Source organism: Theropithecus gelada, chromosome 7b (assembly GCF_003255815.1).
Source record: "Theropithecus gelada isolate Dixy chromosome 7b, Tgel_1.0, whole genome shotgun sequence".
NCBI classification, from domain to species: Eukaryota; Metazoa; Chordata; class Mammalia; order Primates; family Cercopithecidae; genus Theropithecus; species Theropithecus gelada.
In genome coordinates this window covers 76230553-76253829 of record NC_037675.1, presented here as the reverse complement: position 1 = coordinate 76253829, position 23277 = coordinate 76230553, and the positions used below count along the sequence as shown (strand labels likewise).

The 23277-nt window shown below is 44.9% G+C and overlaps 1 protein-coding gene across 5 annotated transcripts in view; it reads right to left on the bottom strand.

Annotated features, from left to right (window-relative positions):
- Positions 1–1868: 1868 nt before the first annotated feature.
- DLST (dihydrolipoamide S-succinyltransferase) overlaps positions 1869–23277 on the bottom strand; it is a 23233-nt gene continuing 1824 nt past the window's right edge. The window contains exons 3-16 of one of the 5 annotated variants that reach the window (XM_025391562.1): positions 20918–20966; positions 17136–17191; positions 16944–17018; positions 16364–16419; positions 14837–14948; positions 12979–13131; positions 12542–12618; positions 12417–12419; positions 11555–11652; positions 7132–7262; positions 5628–5701; positions 5254–5337; positions 4398–4565; positions 1871–3437 (exon numbers count right to left, since the gene is read on the bottom strand). In XM_025391562.1, coding sequence (XP_025247347.1) covers positions 3303–3437; positions 4398–4565; positions 5254–5337; positions 5628–5701; positions 7132–7262; positions 11555–11652; positions 12417–12419; positions 12542–12618; positions 12979–13131; positions 14837–14948; positions 16364–16419; positions 16944–17018; positions 17136–17191; positions 20918–20966 — 1271 coding nt within the window. In that variant the 3' untranslated portion in view covers positions 1871–3302. Of the gene's footprint in view, positions 3438–4397; positions 4566–5253; positions 5338–5627; positions 5702–7131; positions 7263–11554; positions 11653–12416; positions 12420–12541; positions 12619–12978; positions 13132–14836; positions 14949–16363; positions 16420–16943; positions 17019–17135; positions 17192–20917; positions 20967–23277 lie in introns of all 5 variants that reach the window. The other 4 variants (XM_025391563.1, XM_025391564.1, XM_025391566.1 and 1 more) reach the window with 4 other exon arrangements.

Sequence of the window (23277 nt, the reverse complement as noted above, 5' to 3'; positions counted from 1 at the left end):
TGGTGTTCTTGCTTCTTCCATGCAATGACCGCGGCTCACTGGGGCAGTTTGGAAGGCTCCCCCATAGACGCTCCAGAGTGAAGTCAAGAGTGAGCTTGGGGGCTGCCAGGAAGTAGGATGCAGGGCTGGTGGTGAGCAGCATGCCACCTGTGCCCTGGGCCTCAGGGGAAGTGGTGAGGTCAGGAGGAGGACTAGGCTCTGTGGGGAAGAGGATGAAGCAGCCTTGGAAGAGGCTCATGGTGCCTGGGGGAGTCCCAGTTGCATCCTCACAGTGACCCCTTGCAACAGAAGGCAGCTCCTGAGAAAACTGAAGCTCAAAGAGGTTAAGGACACCTAGCCAGAGTTGCAAGTTAGTGTTCCTTCTGCTACTCTCCCTAAGTCAGGCTGGACCACTTCCAACCACTGCTTCATGAAACACAAATCACTTCTGGAACTTCTGTGCTTCACCCAACACTACATGTCTGGTACCTTGTTGGGCCCTGAGTTTAGAATACTGTGGGTCCCAGCTCTTACAGTCAACCTCCTTTCGATAGAATGGAGCAAGCAATGCCTATTTTGCAGGTTTACCAGACAAATTAAAGCTTCTAACACCAAGTCCTGTTCTTCCTTTCATTCAACCTAATTTGTTTTTCTATCTACTAGAGCTCTAGTTCTACCCTCTGGGACCCACTTCCCTCCCGTGAGACCTTCAGAGGGATGGCCTCACTGCAAGAGAGCTCAGCAGACAGGGACTGTGGAAAGGCAAGGCTGTGTTTAAGCCTGGAATCCATCACACCTGCCACCTGCAGTCTAGGTTAGCTACCAACCCTGTATACTCACCCTCACTGACCACTGCTCCTAGGTGGTCATCAACTCTCATCTGTTCATGTGTATTGACCTTGAGCATCTTGGTACATGAGGTAATCAAATCCAAATGAAATGAGATGCTCCCACCCCTCCCAAATCCATCACTGAAATAATGTAAGCCCCCACAAAAAATTCAAGTCTACTGGTGTTTTGAAAGGGCTTCATAAAGATGGTGACCCCAAATTCTCTAGAGTATGGCCTGACGGGCTCAAGGAAGCTGGGGCACTAAGAGACTATGATGCTTTTGAAAACTTAAAAAAAAAAATAAAATCCTAAGCCCAACCATCTGTATGGACCCCTCCTCTCAGTCAAGGGCATTCCAAAGTTAACCTGAAAAGCTAGTTCGGGCCATGGTGGGAAGGAGCCAGCCATGCCTCATTATACCCTAAAACAGGCTCCTTAAGTCTGATGAGAAGCATTTACAATCTATCTTCTCTGAAGCCTGCTGGCTGGAGGCTTCATCTGCGTAAAACCTTGGTCTCCACAACTTACTGTAACCCAGACATTACTTTCTATTGATTCCAGGTCTTTAGATAGTAACTCTTTCAATAAATTGCCAATCAGAAAATCTTTGATTCTGCCTATGACAACACCCCTAGGCCTTGAGCTGTCCTCCCTCTACAGACCAAACCACTGTACATCTTACATGTATTTGACTGGTGTCTTATGTCTCACTAAAATGTATTAAATGTGTAAAACTAAGTTGGAGCCAGACCACCTTGAACACATGTTCTCAGGATCTCCTAAAGGTGGTGTCACAGACCATCAGTCACTCACATTTGGCTCAGAATAAATCTCGTCAAATATTTTACAGAGGTTGACTCTTTTTGGCAACACTTTCCTGGCTGGCAGTCAGGATTCTACCTTCTGTCAAATTAGGACAGTGTTAACTTCCACATAAGGGATTTCTGATTCCACAAGGTAAGCAACAGGACCTTAAGTGGTTTTCAATGATGTCAGTGCAACAGTACTGGGGACTTGTACCACCTCGGTAGCCAAAAGGAACGCAGATACAGGAACCCTGTTTGAGAACATCTGCCCTTTAATTTGCATTTAAAATCAGTTTCTTTAAATACTTTAGTTACAAGTTCTGAATAGTGAAGACAGAGTAGTAGATGCTGCAGGCACTCAGTATTGGCTCCCACCCCTTCCCCCCTCCCCCACCCCCAGGCCTCACTTCTTGGCTCAAGATACAAAAGGGCACTCTCTACTGGCCCTGGTGTCAAATGTCAGCAGCCTCAGGCCTGGATGCGGTTGGATACAAAGCCATGAATCCCAGTAGCTTTCATTAGCATTTAACCATGCTCCAAGGAATTCCAATGATTGTGCCCAGATCCAAGGGCAACACACCTTAGAAATGACCTCATCCATTTCACTACTATGTACTAACACCCTCAGGGTGGTTTCCTACCCCAGTCCATGTCCTCCAGATCTGTGTCCTGCAGAGGAAGAGACAAGGCCCCACTATAACGCAGGAAGGAATAAGAACTGCCTCCTCAGCCCATGTGCTTACAGCAACTTAATTGAAAAGCTCAAGTCAATCTGAGTCAGTCTAGAGGAGACCTCCCTTCCCTAGTCTCTACCAGGCTCCGGCCCTGCCTCGGGACAACGCTCGGTCCCACTGCCATGATGTGCTAGAATCTGCTCTAAGTAAGAACAAGGTGCTAGAATGAGGCCCAGCAACCAGGAAAGGGTTTGGAAAGGGTTGCTACAGCCCCAGCTGTGTGAGATTGTGCCAAGACGAGTCTTCCTGGTGTAAGCCTATGATGGAGAGCGTCGGCCCGGGCTCTCCTATGGTGATTACAACACGTGACCTCAGGGGACCTCTGCCCTCTCCTCCCACTCACACACCCAGATCCCCTGGCCTGTGCTTCCTGGAAGAGGTAGAAGAGGCATCTTGAAGTCAATGACAACGGAGAATGAAGGTGCCACTGAAGAAGCAAAGCAGCACCTCTTTGCCTGTGTTCAATCCCTCCACACAAGTGGAATCAAGGGAGAATGTGCACAGCCAGGACAGAGGCTGCTCTGAGCTTGGGAGGCACAGCATCCTCCTAAACATCTCTGCAGAACAAACTTTCAAAAGATAGGAACTTAATAACATGGTCCCCGGGGGTTTCTCTATAGTATACCAGCACTAGGGAGAAGCAAAATCATCTCTGCGGAGGGTTGATGGAAGAAAGGCAGGAATATGGATGAGCATCCATTAAGGCTCTCTCTCTCAAGCCTAAGGAATTAAGATATTCGAGGGTATGAGACAGGTGCAGAGAGGGAGAGAGCCTGGCAGGAACACCAAGAAAAGACCTGTGACTGCTGGTTACATAGTGCTCTGCTTCCTTGCTTGAGGCCAACAGCATGTGCCTGCCTGTCACCAGGCTAACCCGGGACCCATGACGGGACAGGGAGAAGACTGATTTTCAGTTCCTGCATGATCAATTTATAGGGTGTGTGGGTTCCTCCTAAAGATCCAGGAGGAGGACTCTGGGATCCTCTACCGCTGCCTTGATTTTGCGGAGGAAAGTCACAGCCTCTCTGCCGTCAATCAGCCGGTGGTCATAGGTCAGTGCCACATACATCATGGGCCGCACCTCCACCTACAGAGAGGAAAGATCAAGAGGTTTGTCCCCAGCAAGCCACAGCCAGCCTTGCTGAAGGAGGAGATTTAGCACGGCCCATAAGAAAGTTCCTATTTCCAGAGCCTTTCCTATTGATGTTGCCTCTGCATATTTACAGTATTTTCAAAGACCAGGCCTTACCCTCAGTGCAAAGCTTCCCCACTCAGAAACAAAGTTTGCCAAGAAAACTGTCCTCTCACAACTGTCTTTTATTTTTTAAAAACATACTCTGCCCTCTAATGCATCTGCTGCCTACGAGGAAAGTCTTCCCTTCAGTTCTGGCTGCCTGTACTTGCTTCTCTGGCGTTAGAATTTAAAAAAAAAAAAAAAAAATTAAGCTGGGGTCTACAAATTCTGGAATTGTATGTGTGGTTGGGTGTGTGGGCATTTTCCAGGAAGATCTACGGATTTTGGTTTCACACAGGAGTCAGTAACCCAAAAAGATTCTAAACACAGGAGTTCCCAGAAAGCTTTTGATATCAACATATCTTCTAAGGGCCAGCTCAAGCCCCTTTAATACTTAATTCTCTGAACTCCTGGGAAACTTCCAAGCTTTATCATACAACTTGCCAGCTCGTAGACTGACATGCATAAATGTCATCTGTTTCCCAGGGGCAAGGGACCATGTCTCCAACTATATCCCCCACTCCATAGAAGCAAACAAGCCTTCTCAGCTCAGTGGTTCTCAAACTTGAATATGCATCAGGATCATCTGCACTTCTTCTTTAAGTCTGGGATGGGGTCTAAGAATATGCATCTCTAACAAGGTCCCAGATGATGTTGATCCAGACCACAATTTGATAATCAGTGCCTTAGCTATTAGAAACTAAGAAATGGAACTTAGGCCTAGAATTATAGTTAATGTTTTGCAATTAGCATTTAGTTGGATTTCCCCTTCATCAAGACCTAGCCACTAGAACCTTAGAAGTGAGTTCCTACCTTGCCTCCTACAGCCACTGGCCTGTCAAAGATGCCATGCATCCCCAGGATGGCAGACTGAGGGGGGTTGATAATGGGTGTTCCAAAGAGCGAGCCAAAAACGCCTCCATTGCTAATGGTGAAGGTACCGCCATCCATATCTTCAATGGCAAGTTCATTCTTTCGGGCCTAAAAACAGATTTCGTCATTGAAATATTAAGCCAACCCAGCTTCCTTCATCTAAAGTCAGTCCATAATCCCAGCACTTTGGGAGGCTGAGACAGGAGAACTGCTTGAGGCCAGTTCAAGGTCAACCTGGGCAACACAGTGAGACCCCACCTCTACAAAAAACTTTATTAGCTAGGCATGGTGGTGCACACCTGTAGTCCCAGATACTCAGGAAGCTGGGGCAGGAGAATCGCTTGAGCCCAGGAGTGCAAGGCTGCAGTAAGCTATGACTCTACCACTCTACTCCAGCCTGGGCAACACAGCGAGACCCTGCCTCTAAAAACAAAAAAGCAAAGGAAGTCCAGAAAGCTTGTATCATGAGATTGATGGCACAAGCGCCAGCCTCCGTGTGACAGTTGTCGGGCTGAGGTGTCTATGACCAGGGCTCCACCAGAGAAAAGGCACAACTTCATAGAGCTGAAGACTTCAAAGAAGATCTTTCCTAGCAGGTCTCATCTGATGAGATTTCAGTTACCAGAGCGCGGTGAACTCCACCAGATAGATAAAATACTTAGCTCTCATGGGCCACTGCTTTTCTCAGGGGCTATGCACTTGACGTTCCATGAGCACTGCTCGCTGGCGAGCCCAGCCTTCCGAAGGCTCTTTTCCCTCGCCTGCTCAGCAGCTTGTATACATCTTTCTACTTTACCTTCTCTCCCAGTTCAGTGATGGTCCGTTCAATATCTGCATAATTCATAGCTTCCACATTCCTGATGACTGGAACCACCAGACCCTGAAGAGGGTGAAGAGCTGTTTTCAGTTGCAAATTAACATTACCTTTTATAGTTACAACTCCCTTGATTCAACCAGTGGTATCCCCTCCCTAGAATACCTTCATTACTCAATGTGATTAACAGAAAGTCTTAAGATAAACCATGTGGCATGGTTTAAAAGAAAAAAAGTTACTAACTCCTTCCTAAAAACACAGAATTAAAGAAATGATTTCTCTTGTGTGATCTCCTTCTTCACACAGATAAGGTGAGGGTCTAAGACCAGCGTTCCCCATCTCCTGCCCCAACATACCCGTGGGGTGGCCACTGCAACACTGATGTCAATATAATCCCTATACACCACCTCTTTGGTTGTATCGTCAATCACTATGAGAGAGAAAATACATGTTACACACAACTCCCCAGGCAGGCCAAGGCTAATGAGGTAATATCTGCATTAACAGAGTAAAAATCTGCAGAGCTTGATACAGTGTGGGCGGACCAACCACCATGAACACCATTGCATTATGCAAGGCAGCTGGCATTCCACTTACTCCATCCCAACCAAGCACAGTATCTCCCAAGTCCCCTGACTGCGCCTGGGCAGAGGAGCATCCATTTCTTTGGCAGCCCTAAGAAGGGCTCAACACACTGGCTTACATAGGATAGGTATGCACTAAATTCTCGTTAAGTAGCTCTATTCAAGCTCTGCCTTTGCAGAGAATGACTAACGTTAACAAATGTTCCAAAAAAGGGCAAATTCGGAAAGGAAAAGGGGTACAGAGATGCTACACATTCTCTGCTTCCGACTCTCAACAAGAGTAAGAGGGGAGATCCAAGAGTAAGCGGGGTGATCTGGCTTTGAAATATGCTACCTTGAGAGATGGCAAACCAGCATCTGAAAATGTACACCTAGCACTAATGGGAAAATAAAGGCTTGGGAATCATTTCCACAGAAAGTCCACGTTGTATTGTTAGATAAGACATCCGGAGGAAGCATGTAACGTGAAAAAAGAGGCCATGAGAACTTTTGAGAGCCGCCTACATGTGTGGGCAAGCAGAAGGGGGCCACTGAAAAAGACAGTCAGTCAGGGAGGCATAAGAATGGGAAAAACAAGAAGAGGTATACATATGGGCAAAACAAAGTTGGCCTTCTACCTCCTTAGAGCACACTATTCAACAGGAGGGACTAGGGCTTCTGCTTCTAGACCTTTAGGGCCCCTGACATTGCTGAGGATGGCAAAAGTATCACTGCCCCCTCTCCAATCTCCCAAGGAACAGAGAAGTGTGTCAACAGGAAAGCAAAGTGCTTGTTAGGTCCACACTACAATGACATAGGTGAGTAAAAAGGAAAGAAAATGAGCACCAAGTCCATCAAAGAGAGGCCAAGCCCAAGCTCCCAGTGAGGCCCATCGACCTGAGATCGAAGGTCAGCCAGGAGCCTACACCAAGTGTGGAAGTCAGGCCCCAAGGTAACAGGGCCTGTGGAGCTGGGGAAGGGGAGGAAGCCAGAACACGAGCTTCCACCTTGATAGGAGACAGCCTGGAGAACTGGGCTATCCCAGAACTGCTTGCTGCCTGAGCAGCTGCCAAGCAGTACACTGGGAAGAGAAACTGTTCTGCCCAGCTGGTGGGGAGAAAGTAATCATGATGCTGCTTCAAGGAAGTGAACCAAGAAATCCCTGGGGAAGATACCCATATTTCTACAGGTAGCAAATAAAAAGCCTTGGTCTGTTGATCCTCTGCATGCGGGAGCAGGTCTGTGCTCATACACCTACCTTCCAGAACCTCTCTGATTCTGGCCACAAGCAACTCACCTGCATTTACAACAGGCTGTTCCTGCAAGGCAAAGGCTGAGGCCTTCACAAATGCCGACATGAAGCCTAGTTTGAGGTTATGTTTCTTCAAAAAAGCCTCTTTGTGCCGAGCCCTCATCTCCTGGATGTTACTGTGAAAACATTACAAAACAAACTGACCACAAAGCCTGTATTTTGACTTTCACACAGGTTTCTCACTCCATATACACAATCAGGTGAGAGCTTTTCCCTCACTCTGGACCATTACCTTAGTTCAAGTTTTGAAATAGTCTACCTGAGGTTAACACAGTAACTCTGTTCTTTTACAAAGAAATATAAAGGAATCAGGCCCAATCTGTCTTTAAGGTGGGTTAAGCTCTTTACAGCGCTCCTTCATGGTCTAGAAGTCAGATTTCAGTGACACATCATATGAACAAGAGATCACACAGCACACCAACATCCTTCCCCTGAATAACTGAGCTATCCATCTTGGAAAAAAAAATTGTTTTAAAGTATAAACAAAACCTACAAAATAAGCAATATTCTTGTTTATTGTTAGAATACAAAAAAAAAAAAAAAACCCACTAAATCTGAGTATAACTCCCATGTGATACTCCTCGTATCTCTTGATTAGTGGAGACTAAAATAAACACTTCACAGGTACACGAGGCTCCATGTGGGAAAAAGCAGTCATGACTATGCACGGAAGGGTATAACCCAGTGTTCTTTCAGACTCATAGAAAGTCATATTCATTCTTCATCTTTCCAGAGTTAGCAGTTCCATCCACTTATTCTTTCAAACAGGCACTAACACCTACTACATGTGAGGGTCAGGGCCAGGCACCAAGATACAAAGCTAATTAAGACATAGCTCTTGCCCTTAAGATTAGTTTAATGGCTGTGATTTCTTGGTATTCAGAAGAGTGGCCACCTGTGGTTTAGGCTGCTCCCCTTCAGATGAAGTAGCAAGTCTTCTGAAAAGCCTTTACAACATGAACAGCCTTTATTCTCTTGGGACTGGTTTTTTTCAAAGACACATTGCAGAGTTAGTGGGAAATGGCTTTCCCATCACTTTGCTGCAGAAACCTCAGTATTTATCGGAATGCAATAATGCAGTTCTACGATGAAAATTGAATTTAACTTTATCTCAGGGCCAAATGCTCAGTTCTCCCTTTCTCCCTCTAATGGCCTAATTAGACATTAGCATGAAAGGTAAGATGTGGTACAATTTTAACAGCCTCCTTCAAATCTTTTGTTTTTGAAAAAGGAAGTTTTTCCAAGGGGGACTGATTGGGTTTAAAATGCTTGTTTTCCTGATTCTAACCTTATTTAGTGCTAGGATTACCACCCTAAAGACATTACTGGTTCCCAAGACACAAGAGCTGCAGAAGAGGGAAAGAGATGTGATAAACATCTCTGCTCTCAAACCTGCCCAAATATTATTGTCTGGTCATTAAGTAGTTTCTATTTCAGAGCTCTGCCCTTGGAGGCAAAGGCTGGGACAATAGGGAAAGGGAGAAGGTCTCAGAAAGGTCCCTTATGGGTTAGCTGATCAGCACAAGACCCAAAGGGCACTCGATCTAAACCAAATTAGGCTGCAGCAAGACTGCAAGCCATTGTTAAGTGACACCTTGATTAGCTGCTGAAAGGAGATCCAGCTATTATGCTTACTTTCCAATCAAAGCTGTTGGGCCAACTGCATCTTTCAGGGACACAAATATTTACATGTTTTGTCTTAAGAAATTGGGTAGAATTTCAAAGTCCAATTCAATTTGTGTACAATTTGGCCCTAATGCACTGAAACATAAGCTGCAGCCTTTGTGATTCATTAGTCAAGGTCCTTCCCCTACATCCTATGAACAAGACAGAAATCTTTGGCTTGAATGTCATCCAGTCTCTTCAGAAAGTTTCCCAATAGAATGGATGACATCCAGTAAAACAGGTCACAGAGCCCTACTCTAAACAATACCACAGCACACTATCAAGAAAACATCCCTTCTCCCTATTTTTCAAAGCCTTTCCAAAGAAAAGCAAATTTCTCTAATGAAAAGTAGATATGCAGACTAAACCTTCAGGACAAAAAGAAACAAAGAGATGACCTGAGACTTGATTTGCTTCCTGACTTAAATATAAACTCCTACCCTGGCATTCAAAACATTCTGAAATAAGGATCCAACCTTCTTTACCATTCTTTGCTATACATAATCCTCACAACAGAAATGATTTTTGACAATTTCTCAAATGTGTCTTCTACTTTCCCATCTCATGGTCTACACTGTTAACATCGTCTGGAATGACCTTTCTCCACAAGGCTGACAAAATGCTAGCCATTCTTGAAGACCTGTTTAAAAATTCTTTTCTGGCCAGGCATGGTGGTTCATGCCTATAATTCCAGTGGGAGACCAAGGCAGGAGGATGGCCTGACCCTAGAAGTTCAGGAGACCAGCCTGGGCAACATAGCAAGACCTTGTCTCTACAAAAACTAAAAAAATTGGCCAAGCCTGGTGGCACACGCCTGTGTTCCCAGTGGTCCTAGTCATTTGGGAGGCTGAGGCAGGAGGATCACTTGAGCCTCCCAAGTAGCTGAGACTATAGGTCCACACCACCGTACCTGATTTTATTTTATTTTTTTTTGAGATAGAGTCTCATTCTGTTGCCCAGGCTGGAGTGCAGTGGCACAATCTCTGCCACTGCAACCTCCTCCTGGGTTCAAGCAATTCTCGTGCCTCAGCCTTCCCATTAGCTGGGATTATAGGCACGCGCCACCATGCCTGGGTAATTTCTGTATTTTTACTAGAGGCAGAGTTTCACCATGTTGGCCAGGCTGGTCTCGAACTCCTGGCCTGGCCTCATGTGATCCAACCACCTCAGTCTCCCAAAGTGTTGGGATAACAAGTGCGAGCCACTGCACCCAGCCCTCACTTGGCTAATTTTTAAATTTTATGTAGAGACAGTCTCGCTATGTTGCCCAGGGTGGTTTCCAACTCCTAAGCTCAAGCGATCCTCCTTCCTTGTCCTCCCAAAGCTCTGGGATTACAGGCATGAGCCATGGCGCCCAGTCTATAACCCCACTGAATTCCACAGTACAGTACTCTGTACACAGTACACACTCAAAACATGTTTGTCAAATTTCTCTTCCTGACAGTGCTGATACCTGAACACATCAAAATCTTGAAGAAAACAGGTGAGTCAACAATTAGCTCACTACAGAAATGGGCATACCCAGTGAATTAGTACCTTTGGTTAACATTCTAAGGTTAGTTAAAAACACAACTTGTTTTCCATTTCACTATCAAAGCTGGGTAAAATGAAAGACAAGCCTAGCCTATCTTTGCCTTTTCATCTACCCGATTCTGAATCACTTAGGAAAACATGTAAGGAGCAACCCCTCTGTAAAAGAAGTAGGGTGTGGTGCCCAGGCTCTCGGCATGCTGTCAAGGCTTCTCCATCCCGAGTGGGAGACCTTTGCATAAACCACGTTGGCCTGGTTGTCCCATCTCTGTTTGGCAACCTGACACTAGTCAGAGTGTACAACTATGACTACTCTCATTTATCAGAAATCACAAGATTCAGGTTTAAAAGTCTAAAATGCTAAGTTGTTGGGTTTTTCTTGAGACAGGGTGTCTCAGTCTGTCACCCAGGCTGGGGTGCAGTGACATGATCTCAGCTCACTGTACCCTCAACCTCCTGGGCTCAAACGATCCTCCCATCTCAGCCCCCCAAGTAGCTGGGGCTACAGGTGTGCACCACCACACTTGGCTAATTTTTGTATTTTTTGTCGAGGTGGGGTTTCACCTTGTTACCCAGCTGGTCTTGAACTCCTGGACTCAAGCAATCTGCCTGCCTCGGCCTCCCAAAGTGCCAGGATTATAGGTGTGAACCACTACACCTAGCCAAGGCTAAGGTTAAGGTCATGGAGAAGGCAGGCATAGTATCAGGAAAGCCAATTAGAGAAGAAGCCAGTGGGTCGCTCTGTGAAAGTTAACAATAAACAGGCCGGGCGCAGTGGCTCACGACTGTAATCCCAGCACTTTGGGAGGCTGAGGCGGGTGGATCACGAGGTTAGGAGATCGAGACCATCCTGGCTAACATGGTGAAACCCCATCTCTACTAAAAAAATACAAAAAATTAGCTGGGCGTGGTGGCAGGCGCCTGTAGTCCCAGCTACTCAGGAGGCTGAGGCAGGACAATGGCGTGAACCTGGGAGGTGGAGCTTGCAGTGAGACGAGATCGCCCCACTGCACTCTGGCCTGGGAGACAGTGAGACTCCGTCTCAAAAAACAAAACAACAACAAAAAAAACAATAAACAAAGCAAAGAAATACCTCTTCCCTGACAAGTTAAGTTTTAGAATCAGCACTAGATAAGGAGATAAGGACAGGGGCAAGTTCGAGTGTTCTCTAAGAAAAAAGGGCCTAGGGGATAACAGGGGCTAGAGACACTACCTCATGTCAATCTCATTAAAAGTTGTCAGCATTGCACATGTATTCTGGGCCTCCTTCAGACGCTGAGCAATGCGCTGCCGCATCCTGTTCATTTTCTCCTGAAAGCGAGAGTGGAACAAGCATTGACAATCTGATCTCTCTGGGTCAAGCATTCCCCGTGTAGTCAGAAAGAACATGGCCTGCCACGAGTGGATGGCCAAGGGCTATAGTACCTAAGTAAAACAAGAGCTCCAGGCTTCCCTTTCCTGTAGTGGCCCCTTCTCCTCCAAGCAAAAACATGCAAACACAGGCGAAAACTACTCACTCAGATGTGCCTGAAGCTTGACCAAGAATGAAGGCTCAGAAACGGTGATTTAAAAACCAAAACCAATTTATGAAAGAATGTAGTGTAGTGTAGTCTAGCCAACATAAGAATCATAAGAAAAAGGGCACTTTCTATTGCTAAAGACTTGCATGACAATAGCTATTTGTGGAACAGAACCTCATAAGCAACAAACTTTTGAGGCTATCATATTTTTAGGAAGTATTCTCAGGCAGAGGAACCACACTCTTGACCATACTTCCTTGAGGTTTTATGTCTGCACCTGACAGCTATTGCTACTGAGTATTATCCCTTAGCTACAGCTAAGTATCCCGGAAGTATAGGAATAGAGCTCACTAAACCACCTCTCTGAAGTGTGTGACATCGTGGGAGGAAGGGGGTGAGTTACTAAGCTACCATCCCCTACAAATATTTAACTTACCCAAGGCTTTCACTGAGCATAATATAGCAGGAAAGCCACTGAACAAGTGTTCAGAAGACCTCGGGTTCTAGTTCTATCATTTGATGGTGATGTGACTATGAAGAAGTTATACTCTAAACTCCCTTTGTCAAGGTTGAGGGAATGAGCTGCCAGCCATTCAAAGGTAGGCACCACCACACCCATACTCCACTAATCTCAACACTGCCCCCTGCCTCTTTCCTGGAAGTGGTCCGCAGAGGCTTACCCGATGTTCTGAACGCAGACCTTTGCCAGCTCCTGGCTCAGCTAGTGGTGGGGCAGCAGTGGGTTTCACTGCAGACACTGAAAATGAAGAGAGGATAAAGTGGCATCAGACAAAGAAAGAAACATCTACTGAGTTTGTGCCAGTGCTTTCATATATCCTGTTACTTAACCTTCAAGATATTCTGAGGTGTATTAGTATCACTCCAACTTCACAGATGAATAATCTGTTCAGATAAATTAAGTGACTAGCCTAAAGACACACAGCTAGTAACAGAAAGCTGAGATGCAAAACAGAACTTCGGATACAAAGTCGACAATTCTTTCTACAAGGCAGTCAACCTGGCCTGTTCAGAACCATGATTAGTCTTAGAGTTTACCCTGAGGCAACATATGAGACGAGATGTTCCCCCACATGACACGTGGGAGTTGGAAGCCTACCAGGTTTGCTAGAAGGAGGTTGTGAGGGTGAGGGCACTGGTGGCATCTGAGTGGGTATGGGTGCTGCAGGGGGAGGAACTGGCACTGCTGTAGGTTCTGCCTTTGGGGCTGCAGCAGCAGGAGCTTCGGCCGGTTTGGCCTTAGCAGGAGCAGCTGAAAAACAAGAAAAGTAGATGCCACTGGCACTATCTGAAATGGAAAGCAACCAAATCACAGCTACTAAGCCAAATTTAGTGGCAAAAACTCTAGCTTCAATCAAGTAACAAATGTCTACTGGGTATTGGCAATATGCAAGGCACTATGAGACACACACACAATGACATAAGGCACTATTCTCTATTCCTCAGGGTCCCTGAATGTCCATCAGATAACTGGCTCAATTTAGCTCCCTCCTAGATTTCACAGGTTTCTACTGAATAAATTCAGCAAGTACTTTCAAAGCACCTACCAAGCCCAAGAAAATGTAAACTTCCAAGAGAAAAAAAAGTGTCTAGGCAATTTAAAATATTGAAATGCATACATAAACGTATTTCTAATTACTGATACTCTCCATCCTCTATTCTAACATTATATATGCAAGAATACTAAAAAATAGGCTGGGTGCAGTTGCTCACGTCTGTAATCCCAGCACTTTGGGAGGCCAAGGCAGGCGGATCACGAGGTCAACAGATCAAAACCATCCTGGCCAACATGGTGAAACCCCGTCCCTACTAATACAAAAATTAGCTGTGCGTGGTGGCACGCACCTGTAGTCCCAGCTACTCAGCAGGCTGAGGCAAGAGAATCACTTGAACTCTGGAGGCAGAGGTTGCAGTGAGTCAAGGTCAGGCCACTGCACTCCTGCCTGGGCAACAGAGCAAGACTCCATCTCAAAAAAAAAAAAATTAAAAAAAAAAAAAATTCATCGAGGGCTGACTTAGGCTTAAAAAAGCGCTTCATCCAGGATGACTCATAAATCACTGAGGTGGCCAAGTAATAATCTCACAACTTTAAATGAAATGTTTGTTTCTATTTTTCACCCATCTGGACATTACATCCAGGGTTAGTGCTAAGACAAACTTCTGCAACAGGAGGACTACCCTTATTTCCTAGCTTTCTACCATACATGTTTTCTACTCCGAGCTTCTGGTCTTGCCTGATTAACCTCAATCATGTGGTCGATCTGCATTATTAGTGTAACAATGAAAAAGAAATAGACATTTGTGACTCGTTGGTCTACGAGTATGATTCTCGCTTAGGAAAAAGAAATAGACATTTTAGTGGTTATAAAATTTCACTAAGAGTCAGATAAACAGTTATTAATCTCTAATCCTATCAGGTCTAGTACAAATTATTTTGTTTCTCATTTCTTCCCAAAAGAAATACCAACCCTTCCTAGAGATATGAGAGAATAGATGTGATAAGAAACAACACTGAATTCCCCATAATAGACAACGAGCATTTCCTTTGAGCATTACGTCAGCGCTCAGAAAGTTCTGAAGCATTTCAGATTTTGGATTTTCAGTTGTGGAGCATTTCAGATTTTGGATTTTCAGTTTTGGAGCATTTCAGATTTTGAGTTTTCAGATTAGGTATGCTCAATCTGTGTATCTATAAGAAAAGGTTCAGTTTCTCAGCTCCTGCTAAGAAACACCCATGGAAAGAACAGAGTATGAGGTTTATTTTTTTAAAAATAAACTTTTCTTCTAGAATTTGACATTTAAAGTTCACACTATATATAAATTTACCCCTTATTCCCTCAACTAAGGGCAGCTGGAATGACAGAGTCTTTGACATATCAGGGAATTAGCACATTATGCTCAGTCCCAATCCCAAGAGGGAACACTGGAGACCTTGAGCACCAGGAGAACTTCTTTACCACCAGTTTTCCTGAGTGTGAAAAGCGGAGTGCCTCCTTCGACTTTTCCCCCATCAGGTACCAAAAGAGCTTCAATCACGCCATTTGCTGGTGATGGAACCTGCACAGATGTCTGGAAGAGGAAGACAGATGGAGGAAGTCCAAATGTTTATCCAGCATTAGAAAATTAGCTGTATAGAATCTCCAACGAAGCTGGGCACGGTAGTTCATGCCTGTAGTCCCAGTACACTGGGAGGCCAAGGCAGGTGGATCACTTGAGGTCAGGAGTTCAAGACCAGCCTGGCCAACATGGTGAAACCCTATCTCTACTAAAAACTACAAAAATGTAATCCCAGCTACTTGGGAGGCTGAGGCAGGAAAATCGCTTGAACCTGGCAGGTGAAGCCAGTATCGCACCATTATACTCCAGCCTGGGTGACAGAACGAAACGCCGTCTCAAAACAACAACAACAACAAAAACCTCCAATGAGTCACAAGAGTGGTAACACAATATATAAGGCCCTGCACACAAACACCTAAGGCCACAATTTCAGAGCAAGGGTGATGACAAGTCAACACTATTGTGAAGATTCACTCTTTCTGTCCTTTCTCAGAAACATTCAGGCAATATTCAGTTAATAGGTTTCCAAGTGATACAGGAAAAACTGGAAACAGCTTACTTACCCTCCTCACCCCATCACCACACACTACAAGACTAAAGCTACTAAATGAAGTACATAGTACACACACAGCAAACAATTTAAAGTTAAATGCAGGTCAGGTGCGGTGGCTCACGCCTGTAATCCCAACACTTTGGGAGGCAGAGGCAGGCAGATCACCTGAGGTCAGGAGTTTGAGACCAGCCTGGCGAAACCCTGTCTCTATAAGAAGTACAAAAATTAGCCGGGTGTGGTGGCATGCGCCTATAATCCCAGCTACTAGGGAGGCTGAGGCAGGAGAATCGCTTGAACCCGGGAGGTGGAGGTTGCAGTGAGCTGAAATCAGGCCACTGCACTCCAGTCTGGGCAACAGAGCAAGACTCTGTCTCAGAAAAAAAAAAAAAAGGAAGTTGGCCGGGCGCGGTGGCTCAAGCCTGTAATCCCAGCACTTTGGGAGGCCGAGACGGGTGGATCACGAGGTCAGGAGATCGAGACCATCCTGGCTAACACGGTGAAACCCCGTCTCTACCAAAAAAATACAAGAAAAAACTAGCCGGGCAAGGTGGCAGGCGCCTGTAGTCCCAGCTACTCGGGAGGCTGAGGCAGGAGAATGGCGTAGACTCGGGAGGCAGAGCTTGCAGTGAGCTGAGATCCGGCCACTGCACTCCAGCCTGGGCGACAGAGCAAGACTCCGTCTCAAAAAAAAAAAAAAAAAAAAAAAAAGGAAGTTAAATGTAAAAAGTTTTTTTTTTAAATTGAACAAATCCAATAATTTTACAACTGAGGTTAGAGCTAGTTAAAAATTATCTCTAAACAACGGTTAAGTCCCTGTTTCATTAGGTTAACTAAGGGAAGCCCATGAAAAACTGGTAATATAAGATAAGCCTACCTTGTCAGTTTCAATCTCACAAACCACTTCATCTTCTGCAACGGTGTCTCCAACAGCTGAAAAGACAATCAAAGGCTACCTGTTAGCGGGGAGTCTCCAGTATGTTACAAGAACCCTTTCCTACAGGGCCAGCGGAAAGTACATATGTAAAGAAAAGGGCAGAGCTATAAATTCTACAACTATCCTTGGCGGAGGGGAGAATTTTAGAAAGCACTTAAACTTAAGAAGTGAGAGGAGCCAGGCACAGTGGCTCACGCCAACACTTTGTGGCAGGCCAAGGCGGGCAGATCACCTGAGGTCAGGAGTTTGAGACCAGCCTGACCAACATGGTGAAACCCCATCTCTACTAAAAATACAAAAAACTTGGCCATGCGTGGTGGTGGGCACCTGTAATCCCAGCTACTCAGGAGGCTGAGGCAAGAGAATCACTTGAACCTGGGAGGTGGAGGCTGCAGTGAGCCGAGATCATACCACTGCACTCCAGGCTGGGAACAGAGTGAGACTCTGTCTCCAAAAAAAAAAAAAAAAAAAAACCCCAAAAACAAAAAGAAAAACAAGAAGAGAGGAAACTAAATCTTACCTTTCTCCCACCTGACATCTCCCTCTGTGACAGATTCTGCAAATGCTGGGGTTTTGACTGTAACCAAGTCATCCTCTAGGAAAAATGCAAAAAAGAAAATCACAAGTAGTTCATTTTTCATTATTTTTCTTTAATTAAACTCAATTGTTGCTCTTCCCATAAAATTCCATTCCCAAGAAGGCAGGTACTTACTGCATACAGCTGTAGTTCTGAAGAAGCGAACACTGAAGACACTGTTGTTGTTAATGCTACAAAAGAAGCACACGTTAACTCCTTTAGCAGGTGAACCACTCACACTTTAGTTAAGGCCCCATGGGTCACCTTTCCCTTAAACAGTGACTCCTGACCAGGGGTGTACATCAGTGTCACTTGGGGAGGAACCTTTTCAAAGTTCACATGTCTAGGCCTCTCCCCCAGGGATTCTGACTCAGCAGGTCTGGAGTAGAGCCTAATGACCCAGGTACCTTAGACGGTGAGCTCCCCAAGTACGCCCAGGCCCCTGTGTTGCAATGCAATGCCAGCTCTCACAAAACAGACTTACATTTGGTTCTTTAAAGAAAAAATAAGCACCTTGGTCCTTTGTAGACTGAAAGGACTTAGAATCTTGATTTGGTTTTTTGTTTTTTAAGAGACAGAGACTTGCTCTGTCACCCAGGCTGCAGTACAGTGGCATGATAATAGTTCACTGTAACCTCGAACTCCTGGACTTAAGGGATCCTCCCACCTCTGCCTCCCAAGTAACTGGGACTACAGGCACATGCCACCCAGCTAATTTTTTAAAATTACTCTTTGTAGACTACGGACTTCATTGCCCAGATGGGTCTCCAAGATCCTGCCCAAAGCGCTGGGATTACGAGAGTGAGTCACCATGTCCAGCCAGGTCTCTTTCTTAACTAAATCCAGAATAGATATATGGCTTGCCAGGGTACAAGCCATTGTGCAAGGTATAATGGAATTTCTGCCCTCAAGATAACAGATTCAGATCAGATAAGGCAGCAAGATTAACAAGACTAACTCGGAAGTAAAACAAGGTGTTATGCCAAAAAAAACAAAACAAAAACCCCAAAACAAAAAAACCACACACAAACTCCATATGGTATCTCCTACTCGGTTCTCCTGCTAGAAAGCAGCACATCAATACATTCTGGACTCATTCAAAATGAACCTCAAAGACCAAGGCATTTACAAATATGGTCTTTACAGTAATAACAGAAACTGGAGAATGAACTCACCCTGTATGCACAAAGCCATTAACAGTGGTTACCTCTGAGGGGTGAGAGATGTAGACATACACGGTATCTCTGGTTATGTGTTGCACACTTACACCATTTGGGAGAAAGATTTGGATTGATGGGGACTTTCACTTTTTACACTTCAGGATTGTTTGAATATTCTACAACAAGCATTTTTATAATAGAAAAGTAAAATAGATTTAAGTTGCCTTTAGGTATTTTTACTTTTATAACGTCAAAATAACTGTAAGGTCTATGTATAACCAAGAAAAAAATTAAGATATTTAAAAACTACAGAATACAAAATGTTCTTCATATAGTCTGTAACCATGTAAAGTACATGCCTACAGGCAAGAACTAACAGGCAACATGCAAGTGCAGAGACTGCTCTGCAAGTCATCCAGGAACCCAGAGCGGTGGCCACCACTACCAAGAGGCATTCGGGGGGGCTAGAGGACAAGGATAAAAAAGTCTTCTCATGGACACCCTTTTTACTTTTTGAATTTTTAACCATGTAAATATAATACTATTAAGTAAAAACAGCCGGGCGCGGTGGCTCAAGCCTGTAATCCCAGCACTTTGGGAGGCCGAGACGGGCGGATCACGAGGTCAGGAGATCGAGACCATCCTGGCTAACACGGTGAAACCCCGTCTCTATTAAGAAATACAAAAAACTAGCCGGGCGAGGTGGCGGGCGCCTGTAGTCCCAGCTACTCGGGAGGCTGAGGCCGGAGAATGGCGTGAACCCGGGAGGCAGAGCTTGCAGTGAGCTGAGATCCGGCCACTGCACTCCAGCCCGGGTGACAGAGCGAGACTCCGTCTCAAAAAAAAAAAAAAAAAAAAAAAAAAAAAGTAAAAACATAAAACCAAAAATTGTTTTACAATAAAAGATTTCTTAAATAAAGTGGGTACCTTATTCACAGAAAAGGCACAACACACACAAAGATACTGGAATAGGGTGACATGATCAGGGGTGATCCCACACACAGTTTACTTTTTCCTCATTATTTACTTTCAAATATTTAGTGTATTTATGGTAGAGATTCATGATTGTCCCAATTTTCATTTAATTGCAGATGAGTAATACATTTTGAATATCTAAATAACTAGATGTTCACTGCAGGATATTATAAATAGCAAAAAGAATACTTACAATGGGATCATACCACACAGTAGAAAATGAAATCATTTTGTAACCTGCTTTTTCCCACTTTTCATAGTGTGAACATCTGAACGTGCTACAGTTTAGCCAATCCCTTGCTCTTTGCCATTTTGAGATAAATCTGGTTATACCAGTTCTTTAGTATAGATTCCTAGAGATGGAACTGCTAGACGAAAAGGTACACACAGGCCAGGCCATGGCTCACGCCTGTAATCCCAGCACTTTGGGAGGCTGAGGAGGGTGGATCACCTGATGTCAGGAGTTAGAGATCGGCCTGGCCAACATGGTGAAACCCCATCTCTAGTAAAAATACAAAAATTAGCCAGGTGTGGTGGCGTGCGCCTGTAATCCCAGCTACCCAGGAGGCTGAGGCAGGAGAATTGCTGGAATTCGAGAGGCAGAGGCTGCAGTGAGCCGAGATCGCGCCACTGCACTCCAACCTGGGCGATAGAGCAAGACTCCGTCTCAAAAAAAAAAAAAAAAGAAAAAAAGGTACACACATTCAAAGACTTATAACTATCAAATTGCCCTCCAAAATAACACAGGAATTCATATTTCTAGTACTGAGTGCAACATTTACTCAATTTAAAAAAACCAGCCAGGCACCGCAGCTCACGCCTGTATCCTCCACTTTGGGAGGCAAAGCAAGTGGATGGATTGCTTGAGCCCAGGAGTTTGACACCAGCCCGGGTATCATGGCAAAACAATCCTACCTCTACAAAACATACAAAAATCAGCCGGGCATGGTGGCACGTGCCTGTAGTCTCAGCTACTCAGGAGGCTGAGGTGAAAGGATCTCTTGAGCCCAGGAGGCTGAGGATGCAGTGAGCCAAGATCAGGCTACTGCACTCCAGCCAAAGTGGCAGAGCAAGATCCTGTCTCAAAACAAACAACAACAACTCTCATTGTGATGTACAGTAAGCAGCTCATCCGCTGACCCCTTCACTTTGAGGATTCTCCCTGTAGAGAAAGCAACCTGACAGCTGTTGAACAGGTAAGTAGGGAGCATTCTCTTAGCATCACCACGGAAACATTTGGAATGCAAAGCAGTATTTAAGCAACATTCATATGCAGAAGTTAATCTGAAACACACATGGGTGGCCTTTCTCCAAACTCTGCATTATGCAGCAACAGCATTCCCTCCAAACTAGTCAGTCCCAGGACTCAACCAGTTTTAAGCTTTTACTGTTTTTAAAAATGAGTAACTATGCTACTGAGAGGATGCTCTCAATCTCCACAATAAATGTAACCTTGAGCCTTTCAGCTGCACTTACATCCAAATAGAGTATCTAGGAGCACCCTTCTATATCCCATAGAAAGAGGGTTCCAACTTAACTTTCATTACAATCTAAACACCTGTGGAGAGCGGGCACACTCCTAGTTCAACACCTGACATGGAGCTGATGCTCAAGGAACATCACATGGGAAACGCGAACATCGAGGTTAGTCTAAGGACTCAACATAATCACCTCAATTTCTAGGTCTGGAGGCCAGTGAAGAATTCAGATGGTCAAATTTAGAACTTTATGTCTTAATAAATAACCCGTGGCCACATGTCTGTACTCCCCAATGATACTTACACAACCTTCCTGCTGTTAGGGTAACCTGGTCCCTGGCATAAGGAGACCCCTGCAAGAAACAAAATAACTCTTAACCAACAACGCTTATCTCACAAAGGATACATGCTGGGAATGGAAAAGAGGTCTGCTCACCCCCAATCCTGAGACAGAGCCGTTATATCAACGGCAACAGATATAATCTTTATCATAGAGTCCTGCTTCTCAAACTTTTCCAAAGTAGCCTTAGTGGCAGAGAGCAACTGGGTATGTGAGATTGAGTGGGAATGTGTTTGGCCGGGGAGGAAAGAGAAAAAATTTGATGGCACAGCCCAAAGTGATTATATAATCTCATTTTCCTTAAAAAGTCAGAACTTTTCATTATTCCTGTATGTTTTCATAATAAAATGTCTCTCGCCAAGTCTCCAAATACAACTGAAGCCTGAGAAAGACAGGGGATGGCTTATACTGTGACTATACATAACCCAATTTGAGAAGTGAGGAGGATATTTGGTCCGGGTTTGAAAAGCCTGGGTTGGAAATCTTATCACCCGAACCCTAGTGGTAAAGATTTGGCTACTTTAGGTTCAGGGTCTCCAGCTTGTCCTAGGGCTGAGAAAATCATGTCCCCATCTTTCAGTGTATTGACTTCCCATGCCATTCTGAAGTCTTCCGCCCTGGTCACTCTCAACAAGGTGAAAGCCCCTTTCTGCCCACCAGCTGTCCTTATCAGAGTCAACTGCATTTCCCCAACTGATGACTAGTAACTACAGCTGCCTCTTCTGAATTCTTTCTTATGTCTTTTTTCTTTCAGATTAACAATTCTTTCTGAACCATAGGCTCAAGAGACACCAAATGAGAGCTAGCTCTCTCTTATGCCCACCTCCTCACAAACATCCCAACACAGGTAAGCCAGTCACCTCTATGTCCAGCAGCCAATGACTATGCAGTGCAAATTCTAAGCATGGTATGTTCTTGAACTAGAATAGCTGGTGCCCCACATTGATTTTGGAAACCTGGAGTCTAATTCAGAGTTCATCCTACAGCACATTTCATTTGTACAGCGCTTTAGGGTTTATAAAAAGCTTTCCCATAATGACTTCACTTTGATTTTACAGTCTCACAACTCTCTGAAGTGGAACGACTATTATTCCCATTTCATATAAGCAGGGCTTCTGGAGGTTAAGTGACTAGCCCAAGGTGAATCCCTGAGCCCAAATGCAAATCCCCAAATGCAAGGTTCTTTCCATTATCCTGCCCACCTATAAAGTGGATAAAATGTTCACTGACATTGTTCAGGGTTCCCACTTGAAAAATACATTTGTTATTGAGAGTCCACTACAAGCTGACATTGTGCTAGGTGCCTTATGTTCTCATAACTCAGGATAAAGTCCACACACTTTACATGATCCTGTACCGTCCAGCCCACTCTATCTTTCCTGCCAGACAGGCTTCTTCCCATGTCTATCACTGGTCAAGTCCTTTCCTGTCTGAAAACCTTTGCACAAGCAATTCCCTTTGCCTGGAATACATTTTCTTGGCTCTTTTATATTCAGGTCTCAGTTAAATGTCACTTCTTCAGGGAAGCCTTTACTGACATTTCCAACCTTCCCAAGCTGGGCTACATCATTCCACCCTTTCATCAAACCCTTTATTCCTCTCTCGTAGTAACCACAATTTAATTATGCCCTTGTCGGAGCATAACTGTATACCTGCTCTCTCTCTGAAGCTAGCCCATAAAATCTCGAGGCTAGAGTCCATCTGTATCCCTGTTACCCAGAACAGTGGCTGGCATATAGTAAACACTCAATAAATGATCTGTTGAGTCTATGAGTAAATGAGAGCATGGTGGGTTACGAGTTCAGGCTGGGTCAGGTAGACCTGGATGGATCAACAGCTGGGTGTGTGACCATGGCCAAGGCTTTTAAGCTCTCTTGTCTTGGGTTATGCATTTGTAAAATAGAAAGAATACTTTTTACCGTTTTGTGATGATTAAAAAATTCACAGAAAGCAGTCATATAAATGCCTGGCACAAAGAAAGCCCACAAGATCAACTCATTCAACAAATACTTAGGCTAGGCATATAACAGAAAATAAGCTGGCCGGGCGCGGTGGCTCAAGCCTGTAATCCCAGCACTTTGGGAGGCCGAGACGGGCGGATCACAAGGTCAGGAGATCGAGACCATCCTGGCTAACACGGCGAAACCCCGTCTCTACTAAAAACACAAAAAATTAGCCGGGCGAGGTGGCGGCGCCTGTGGTCCCAGCTACTCGGGAGGCTGAGGCAGGAGAATAGCGGGAACCCGGGAGGCGGAGCTTGCAGTGAGCTGAGATCTGGCCACTGCACTCCAGCCTGGGCGACAGAGCGAGACTCCGTCTCAAAA